Source organism: Balaenoptera borealis (assembly GCF_965194805.1).
Source record: "Balaenoptera borealis genome assembly, chromosome: 17".
In the NCBI taxonomy this organism is placed as follows: domain Eukaryota; kingdom Metazoa; phylum Chordata; class Mammalia; order Artiodactyla; family Balaenopteridae; genus Balaenoptera; species Balaenoptera borealis.
This window is the reverse complement of record NC_138876.1, coordinates 38,398,581-38,409,173: the sequence shown is the minus strand read 5'-3', so window position 1 is coordinate 38,409,173 and position 10,593 is coordinate 38,398,581. Positions and strand designations below refer to the sequence as shown.

Below are 10,593 nucleotides of genomic sequence, written 5' to 3'. Positions count from 1 at the left end.
TTTGCCATGTCCAGGGAATTAGGATTCTGAGTCTACTTAGGCTAGGGCTGATATTAACTCTTTTAGACACAGCTTGCTTTGTCTTTCAAAGCATTCTTTCGTTTAAATTTTACCTAAACTTCATTCTGCTGCAAGTTAATAAACCTAACTTTGTGGGGCTACTGGTATGTTCCTGGTGAGCTTTATCAGGTGGGCTTTATCAAGTGACATGAATGTTCATGACCACATCAAATGCAAAACAGTAAATAGTGTATGACTCCATTTTTGTTCTTAAAATAAAAACTTAAAAAGATGACTACAAAGTTATACATGAAAAATGATTATACCTGTATTACCAAAATACAGTAAACATTTTCTTTTTAAGATCAAAGGAGAGTCACAGAAAAAGAAAGAAGAAAGGTGACAGGATTTTACATAATCAATACTTGCTAGGCTGCCAGAGGAACAGGGAAACCCAGCTACTATTATTGTGTAATAGCTTAATTCATGAATCCACAGGTGTTAACCTAGAATGGGCAGTGGAACTTCTTAGGAAAGTCATCATCCTTCATGTCTCTGGAACCAAAACATAAATGTAGAATGATAAATCTACTTTCATAAATATAAGTGGAATTTGGAACCTTTTAGAGATGAAGTAGTTCCAATGACATCTTCTAAGTTTTTGGCCTTGTAATTTACACAACCTTTAATTATAAGTCTGTATAAAGCTTTGCAAGAGTAGCAGTTTATTTTTATTATTTATTATTTACCAAACTCCCTTCCACCCATTAATCACAACATGCATTACAACACAGTTGCAAAGTAGGTCAAAATACTCCTAAATACATTTTTGGATTCGGTACTTATTAATATTACCCCCCTTTCTATTCGTTGAGAAAGCCTGTTTTTAGTTCACTTGAGACACCTGCTTACATGCTAATTATCACCTAATGATAAAACACCCAGTTTCCTTACAGGGAAATGTAACTTGAAAACCCTACGGCAGCCCCGAATATCATCTTTGTAACTAAGATCTGAAAATTCATTTCCTACTAACGCTACCCAGATAAGGTCAACACAGCATATAAAAACAGAATTTTTGCAAACTCCTTTTGTGATCTTGCCCAAAAGCTTAAAATAAAACGCAACAAGGAATCTATCTCTACATGTAAAACACAATCCAGTATGCCTCTTATTATTTCTTATTAAAGCTACAAACGAGTAGGAAAAGAATACTGCCCACGGACTTTCCAACTTTTGAATTCTGGCGACTAATAGCAGCGAGAGCAAGAGCGAAGGCGAGAAACCACGCAAAAGCGCCCTAGCCAGGCAGGCAAATGGTAGACACGCAATGTGGGTAAGTTGGCCGTGAAGAGACAAACCCAATTTGTGAACTAAACCTATGAGCTGGAAGAAGAGTGACCGGTTTCAGACTCGGCTGAGCCCACCTGGAAGCATCTAGCCGACCGGTGACCCAGGGAGAAAAAGCCGCTTCCACCCCGACACCACTACCAGAAAAAGAATGGAGAAAAGAGACAGCTACTAGGGCAATTTTGACCCAGACCCCGTGACCCGGTTCCTCGCTCTTCGCCCTCTTCCACACCCCCCAACCCCCAGGCTTCGCCGAGAGCCCCTCCCCTGGACTCATTCAAAGCGCCACGTCTCCTAGCTCCGGGCCACCAGCCATCCCGCAAAGACTTCCTCCGGTTAACCCCTCCCAGCCACCCGCCCAGAGTCACCGATCCCCAAGGCTCGGCGCCGCCACCAGGCCCGAAAGGGTCACCGCCAACTGCAGCCGCGGCGCGCTAGCTCCAACGGCTCCAGCCCCGCCCGGCCTCGCCCGCGCCCACGTGACACCCCACGCCCCGCCCACCGGCGCCCACGTGACCCGCTGCCCTGCTCCTAGTCTACGCTCGCTGCGTGGATCGCGGCCGGAGCCGCCATTGTTCCGCCGAGGGAGGACAGCGGGGCCTGGCCCTGGCGCGGAGACGCCGCTTAGCGGCCGCCGCTGGAGACACTCCCTCCCGCCGCCCCCCTCCTCCTGGCGGCGGCGGAGTGAGGCTGACGGGGGGCACTGGGAGCCCCCTGTCCTCCTGGCGGCGGCAGCGGCCGATCCCCGGCTCCGGCGCGAGGGGCGGCCGCAATGCGCTCGGCCTGAGGCTGTCCGGCCCGGCCTTTCCTTGCTTCCCTTGACTGTTCCACGGCGTCTCTGCGCCCCGGCGTCATTCTGCGAGTGCCCCTGACGGGAGGGAAGATGGCTACACGGAGCTGGCTGGACGAGCTGGCCCAGCAGGCCGAGGAGGGCTCAGCCCGGCTGCAGGAAATGCTCTCGGTCGGCCTAGGGTTTCTGCGCACCGAGCTGGGCCTCGACCTGGGGCTGGAGCCGAAACGGTACCCGGGCTGGGTGATCCTGGTGGGCATGGGCACTCTCGGGCTCCTGCTGCTCTTCCTGCTCGGCTACGGCTGGGCCGCGGCTTGCGCCGGCGCCCGCAAGAAGCGGAGGAGCCCGCCCCGCAAGCGGGAGGAGGCGGCGGCCGCGCCGGGCCCGGCCTCTGACGACCTAGGCGTGCTGAAGAATCTCAGGAGCGAGGAGCAGAAGAAGAAGAACCGGAAGAAATTGCCGGAGAAGCCCAAAGTGAGTAGGGGAGGAGCGGCGGGAGAGTAGGGGCGAGGGGCCAGCGTGGAGCCCCTCGAGCTTGCGGGAGGCCAAACGCGAGCCGTCCCAGCCGGGAATGGGAAAGGAAAAGAGTGAGGTTAGTCGAGAGCCGGGACGCAGTCTCCCCAGGCGGAGGAGGTGATCGGTGGACACGTTACTTGGAGAACGGTGGAAACTCAGGAAGTATGGGACCGGTGGGGAAGATGAGTTTAGAGGAAGGAAGTTAGACAGTGCGAGGTATGTTTAAATAGAAGCGCCCGGCGGTCAGGTCGTTCTCGGGAACCTTGACCGCCGGAACGACATGCCAACGTCCCCGAGGGCCTGCTGGGTCGGCTGCATGTGTGTGCGGAGGCTGATGGGACCTGACGGTGGGGAAGTTGTGGCAAGACTGCGCCGGGGAGGCAGAGCCTGGCTCGGGTCACACTGAGATGGGGAGATACGGCGGCCTGCAGACTCCGGGGCTGACTCTAGGCTTAAAGGTACCCAGGTCTGGACGCGCTTCCATTTTAGTTGGGACTGTTGAAGGGAGACGGTGGCCCCCTCTCATTCCGGTGCCTGTGGCAAGTGGAGGCCGGACCTGGAGCAAGGCAAGAGGGGGTCTGTTTTCTCGGGTACTCGGGGCTCCGGGGCCCTCCGAGAGAGCGCTCAGGCAAGTTCGGCGGAGCGGTGTGGGCGGTTTTGAAATAGAGTAAAGGGATGACAGAGCAGAAAGGCGCAGGCTGCGCGAGGCGTTCCGGCACCGATTTACCGGGCCACGTGTGGAAATGCAGAGAGCATCACAGCCGTTTTATCATGCCTTCGCGTTTTATTTCTGCGGCCTTTATGGCCATTTCCCCACGGTTCTCCCATTGGAACGTTCATGGTTTTATTCATTTTTTAAAAAAATACCGTGCAGTTGAGCAGGGTATGGAGGGTGTGCAAAATGAGAAACAGCTCCTAACCTATTTTTATAGCCACTGGATTTAGCTCTTCCCCGTTTTCAGTACGATAAAGTACAATACTGTGTGAACTGCGCTCTGATTTTTGCTGGACAGTGGGAAGTATACACGTGAGAGTTAAAGTCAGTCATGGAAACTAATACAGGAGACAGATTCAAAAATAATTCTAATACTTTGTAGACTGACAGGTGCTATAGAGGTGTGAGCAGTATAAATGAGGGTTGGAGAGTGGGAGACTATTTCCATTGGAGGGATTTAGGCAAGTTATTGGAGGAAGTGAGATCTGAGTTGAAGCTAAAGCAATGAGAGTATGGTTGGTAACAGTACAAAGGATAAGGCTGTAGTAGAGATGTGACAGGTCACAGTTACTGCATTATTAGGTCTAGATTAGACCTGCTGATTAAGAGGATGCAAGATACATGCAAGACCTGGGAAAGGATACAACTTTGTCAGTATGAATACCACCTTAGGTTAGGAGAAGAGAAAATACAAGTGATTTGGAACATAGGTAATTATATTTAAACTTGTAGAGAGTATCAAGGACTACCAGAAAGTAATGTTATGGTGGAAATAAAGAACCTGGCTCCAAGACAGGAAAGAAGGTGATCTTGAAAAAAACACATACATTAATAAGCCTAGGACCAGTGTGGATGAAGCAGGATGTGAACATTTCAAAACCCTGTTTGGGACGTCTGGAATTTCAGATAGACTTGGGTCAAGAGACAGGTGCTCCGAGAGCCCACCCTAAGTGCATCACAACACTTGGACGACCCATCTGAAGAAGGAGCACAGACAGGCTCCTGTGGAACTTGTGCTGTGAAAAATGCTTATCAAACTTAGTACTTATTCCTTCTCCTTTTCATCTGAGTTAAGGAAAGGGGAATGAATAAATAAATCCAGTTTTAGCTTTGGGGAGTGGAGAATGGCGTGAGAAAACGTATTTGCCTACCTAATGGTAAAGTTGTGTTGGAGAAGTTCATCAGCATTTACAAAACTGTGGCTTTCAAACGTTTTTGCAACCTACATTGAAAACATTTTACATTGCAATACCCCCCACACATGTATCAAACTATTATATTTGTTTTTCTTTAATGATATTTGTGACCCACTAAATTGGTTTCACATTTGATTGTGAGGCGTGACCCACAGTTAGAAAAACACTGCTTTATAGGGTTAAGAAATATAAGCTTCCATTTATTTAGTTAGTACTCATATGGGTTGCACTGTGCTAAATATTTACTTGGGGAAAAGCAGGATACTGCTTGCAAATTGAAGGCAGTAAAAAGGAATATGTCTCACAGTGAAGGGAATACAAAAGTAAAAGCTTAGTTTTTCCCCAGGGAGCTGCTTATTCCAGTTGTGGAAAAAGATACCAGAAAAACCCTAGTGTGGGCCCAGGTGGCCAGGAAAAACCTTATCACAGAATTTGACTTTGAAAGTGGGGAGGAGCAGGATAGTGGGAGAGACTAAAGAAGCAGCCATGGCTCAGGGGAGGAAGACTTAACTCTGTCAGCCTGGCAGGAATTAGGACCTCTAAATTTGAGTAAGGCATTTAACCATGCTCCGATTAGCTTATCTTGTTTATAAATTGAAGATCTTAGTTGAGTTAAAACACTGCAGGATTCCTCAGAGTGTTAACCCTAACTACTTGCAATAGACTTACTTTGGTGTTTTTTGTTTGTTTGTTTGTTTGTTTTTTTGGTTTTTTTTTTGGTCGTGCCACACGGCCTGTGGGATCCTAGTTCCCTGATAAGGGATCCAACCAGCGTCCCCTGCATTCGAAGCATGGAGGCTTAACCACTGGAGCACCAGGGAAGTCCCTGCAATAGAGTTACTTTGAATGCTTGTTAGATGGTGTAGACTCCTGAGTCCTACTACAGATCTTGTAAATTCAGAATCTGTGGAACTGGGTTCAGGGAATCTGCATTTTTAACAAGCTCCCTTGCCTATGAGTTTGAAAATCATTCACTGCAATAGGGCCATAAGATCCATAGTATAAGAGAGATTTCTAAATGGAGTCATGTTTAATCTTATGATCCATCTTTTATTACTACATCATTCTGATAAACATTTTAAGATATACTTAATTCTGGTTCAAGTGGAATCAGTGATGTCAACTACTACAGTTTTTTAAAAGGACATTCCATATTTGTTTAAATATTTTATTTTTGTCCTTTCAGTCCATCCTTTTTAGTTTTCTCTTAAATCATTCCAAATTTTACAACTCGAATTTTCAAAATTTGTTTCTAGTTGCCTTCTTTTATTTGTAGAGTAGATGTCGTTTAGCTTTTTAAAATCTATTCATAAGCTTTTTTTTTTTTTAATTCTTATATCGGTTTGCTTTTTATCCCCTAATTTCTTGCCATAAGTTTTGGGGGGCATGAATTGCAGTTCGTTCCCCTGTTAAAAGTGAAGGGGGTGATGAAGGGGGCAGCACTTTTCACTGGGCTTAGCTCTTGGCATTTTTGGAAAACATTGTTTTCATACATGTATTTTTCATGACACCTAGTTCATTGTGAGTGTTAAATAGGCACTCAGTAAATATCTTTCGCTTGACTTAATCTGCGCAGGGATATGGATGGATGTAAGATCTCAGATAACTGGTCTTTAACAATTGTTGCTTTGAATTTCAGCTGGAAGCAGGTAACCAAGATCATCGTCAAAGAAAATTCATTTTAGTGGACAAGTTTTTTTCATATTAGTTTAGGAATTTTCATAAAGACTTGCCATAGTGCAATTGTTAATATCTATAAGCTCAGTAAATAAAAGAGTAGTGTTTTGTCTTGTTTGCTACTGTATAACCTTGCACGGTGCTGGCAGTCAATAAGTAATTATTGAACGCATAATATAGTAAGATGTCCCACCAAAGTATTTATGCAACATACTCCTATTTTTCATGCCTAGTAAATTCCATGTGAGCCACCTTTTTATTTTTACAGTGGAAAATGGCTGTGTTTGCCTCCTCTGGCTAAAAATTTGTAAGGTCCATCTTTATACAGCCAATAAATCATTCTAATAGTATGCCGTGTCTTTTGTAGTCATTACTTCTTTTCCAGTTTCACTGCCGCTGCCCTACTTGTGGACTGTTACCTTTTGCTTAGGCTGTCCTACAGCATCCTAACTGGTTTCCATGCTTCCAGTCCCTTTGTTGCCAATCCCTTCTACCCACTTATGCCAGCTAAATCTTTTAAAGCCCAACTCTGATCATGTGACTTTCAAGTTCACATCTTTTCAGTAGTTCCCCAGCACCTGTTGAATAAGATCCAGTGACATGGCACTCAAGCCTTTTCATGATCTAACCCCATCTTAGATTTATCTCATACCATTACCCCTAAGACATTACCATTAGCTAGATGTCATTGTCTCTTTATTCATATTATCTTCTTCTATTCATATTATTTTTTCTGAAAGGCCTATTTTTTCTGTATCTCTACCAATTTCTACCTATCCTTCGAGACCCAGCTACATTGTTGCCTTTACTATAAAGCCTTCTCTAGCTCCCCAGCTAGAGTTGGTCTCTCTTTTTTATGTTTATTTTATATTTTTTATGAGAGCTGAAACAAGAAGGCAGAGCATTGCCTGGGAATGTGCTTGTGGGATGACTCAGATCTTTTCACAGCTCTGTGCATGTCCAAGAATGACAAGTATTGATTTTGGGGTTAGAAATAAATTTTAGTGAGTAAGCAAATTTGCCAATATGGAATCTTCAAATAGTGGTGATCAACTGTTTATTTGCCTGTATCTGTAACTGGACTATTCCTCTCATCTCCAAAACCTCATGTCTAGATGTACACTGGGTTTCTTCAATTAGAAACCTGATGTTTGTCTCAAAAACTTTAACATCGCCAAAACAGGGCTTATAATTCCCTGCCCTCTCCCAGTCTTCCCCATTTCTGTAAATGGTAAATGACTCTGCCGTTCCTTCAGTTACTCAAGCCAAAAATCTAAGAATCGTTCTTGGTTCTTCTCTTTTCCTTACCTCCTCATCTTCACCTCATATCCTAATCCTTCAGGAAGTACCATCAGTTTCATCTCCAAAACGTATATTTATTCCAGCTATTATCACCTTAACTCACTTGTACAGCAGTAGCTTCTGTTGGCTGCCCCCAGTCCTTCCTCAACACCCTAGTAAGGAGTCTTTTTAAAAACAAGTCACCATCTTGTCTAAAACGAACATTTCAGTAGCTTTTGCATTTAAAATCTAAACTTCTTTCCTGTATGGCCCAGCACCTGCTTTTTTTTCTAAGCAATTTTGAGTTGGTTTCCTCTCATTTGCTACCTTCACCTATAGTAATCTTTTTCAGTTCTTCAAACTCTCACAACCCAGTACCTTTATGTGAGCTGTTATTAACACTTCTGGAACCATCTTGACCGCACTGTTCTAATCAGCCTTTAGATCTCACTTTAAAACTCACCTTCCCAGAAAATGCTTTCCTGATCACCCCATTTGAAATAGGCATCCCCTTCTATTTTCTGTCTTAACCTCTTATATGTGTTTCCTTTTTGTAGTTTGTAAGTTGTCTAGTAACTTATTCATTTACTTTTGCTCGGTGTCTTTTCTCTCCGCTAGATTGTAAGCCTTGATATGGGATAGCAAGCAGTGACTGGCATATAAGAGCCTTTGATCATTATTTGTTAAACTAAATGCTGAATGAAGTATCTAAAATGACATCTCACTGTTTAGTTGAATAATCTAATCTGTTATTGGGCTAAATAAATTTGTTTTTTAAGATATTCTCAATAGAATTATGTCTTTTATTCATAGGTGGTGGTTTTGCCATGTCATCCCAGGTATTACTAAAGTTTCGTGTCATCTACAGGATTTTCTTTTTCCCTTTAAGTCACTAGTCCTCTTAGTTTTAAGTCTTAGAAGAATACTCATTTGATTTAAAAATCCTGAGTGATAGGTAAAACAAACATTCCTGATTTTACAAAAAGGAATCTTGAGATTCAGAGAGATTAAGTGACTTATTCAAGGTCATAGAGCAAAGGCATTTCAAAGGCAAAACAATACCCTGATTTCTAGTCTAAGAACTCACTGTTATTTCCATTATACCTCTCTGATTTTTTTTTTTTTTGTAACCTCTCATTTTGATAGCATGTTCCAGGATATTATATTGCATTCAGAGAACAAATCTAATTTTCTCAGTGAGTTACAACTTTGTTGCTTTTAAATTTTACTTTTAGAATCAGAAGTTTCTGCTGAAAATTATAATGACCTTTACAGAAGCTCCAGAATTTTGGCTCCATTTGTTTGGTTACATGACAGGACTTTTTCATCCTGTCATTTTCTTCTGCCAGAGGCCTTGCAGAAAAGACCTTCAATAGTTCTGACAGAAAAGACCTTAAATAGTCGTGCTCATCTTAAATACCAAGAGCAGCAATAAACCCTCCGAACACTTGTTTTTGTTGCACTTTGGCTTTATTGAGTAATGTACTACTTCTTAAGGTTGTGAAAGCCTTGAAAGCATTTTTAAATGATTGTTACTATTATTACTATTCAAACAAAATCATAAGATCTCTGTGAGGACTTGGTGTTATCTGACCAGTTTTATTTGGCCGCGCCACATGGCTTGTGGGATCTTAGTTCCCCCACCAGGGATTGAACCCGGCCCTTGGCAGTGAAAACACCAAGTTCCTAACCACTGGATCACCTGGGAATTCCTGTCCAGTTTTTAAATTTACTCTGTTTTCTCTCCAACTATGCTAGTGGTTTTCAAACTGTTCCACAGAATGCCAGTGTTCCAGAAGGCATCCATCAGGATCTGAGAAAGAATTACATGGATATGTGTCTGCTGTATCACCTGTAATCCTTACCTCAGTACCCATCTGACATAAAACCTTGAAAACCAATGCTGTGTTTAGTGTTTCAAAAATCATCTTTAGAATAATTTGGCCATGTGATAGGTATTGAATGTCATCTCTCTAACCTAAAAAAGTAGCCCTGAGCATCCCTGATGCAATCAACAAAGAGATGTTTTGGAATCCCTGAAGAGGATTTAGTTTTGGCTAGCTGTTGAGAAGGCACAAGGATCTTTACCCTAAAGGAAATATCTCAGGATATATAGCGAGATTTTGCAAATTTGATTTATAGGCCATATTTGTAAGATTATCCTCTTAGTTTTTAGGAGTTTAAAATTGGGGTTGAATTTAAAAATAAGTTGGTAAATTACTGTGACTGAAGCTGTAGTTTATGTGTATGTTTAGTTTATGTAATTGATATGTGCACAACATTTGGCAGGAAAAAACACACCATTTGTGTTTTCAGATAAATGACAAGAAATTGTTCTGTCTTGAATATGTATCAGCACTCTTCACAACTAAAACGAAGAAACTGACCAAGACTAAGTCTTGTCCATTAAATGAGATAATGCATGTGCTTGGCACATGGCAAATACTTGGAAATTATTAGGTCTGTCAGCTAAAGATGATATCTCTTGAATTTCCATGATGTCTTGCCTTTATTTTTTTTTTATCATGGACATAATATGTAGTCTTAACGCTTCCTGTATGCTCAGTATAATTTCCAGCTAAGAAAATTGAGACTCCAGTGAAGTAGTAACTTGTCCAGGGTGATAGACATTTGGGGATTCAACCGTGGTCTCAGCTTGCCTTCAAAACTCATACTCTTCTCCTTTAAGAGGCTGAGGAATGGGGACGGGATGGGGGGGGTGGGGGGAGGCAGAGTACATCTTTTGTCTGGTATTTTAGTGTGTGCTATTGTGTTCTTCCTTTGCTTTGGTCTAAGCTTCTTGAGGGCAGGAATTGTGCCTCACTTGTCTTTGTTTCAAGGTTTTAAGGGTTCTGCATATTACTCTACTGAGTTCACTTACTGGATGTTGAGTGAATGAACATGAATGAATATTGTGTAATTTTTCTAGAAAACAGTGAAACTATAAGCAGCTTTTTAAAAAAGAAAGGTAGTATGACATGTCTCTAGAGCAAGCCTGGACTATTTCTAGCCTCTGAGAGGATACATTTACTCATCATTTGTATTCTGTTAACTTCCCAAAAGAATTT

General features: G+C 42.9%; 1 protein-coding gene across 8 annotated transcripts in view; it reads left to right on the top strand.

Moving 5' to 3' along the window:
- Positions 1-2,233: 2,233 nt before the first annotated feature.
- Positions 2,234-10,593, top strand: part of MTDH (metadherin) — a gene marked incomplete at its 5' end in the record, with an annotated part of 55,099 nt that continues 46,739 nt past the window's right edge. For all 8 annotated transcript variants that reach the window (XR_014236521.1, XM_082364335.1, XM_082364338.1 and 5 more), the window contains one exon: positions 2,234-2,614. Coding sequence is in view for 7 of the 8 variants with exons in the window: in XM_082364335.1 (XP_082220461.1) it covers positions 2,234-2,614 (381 nt within the window). The remainder of the gene's footprint in view (positions 2,615-10,593) is intronic.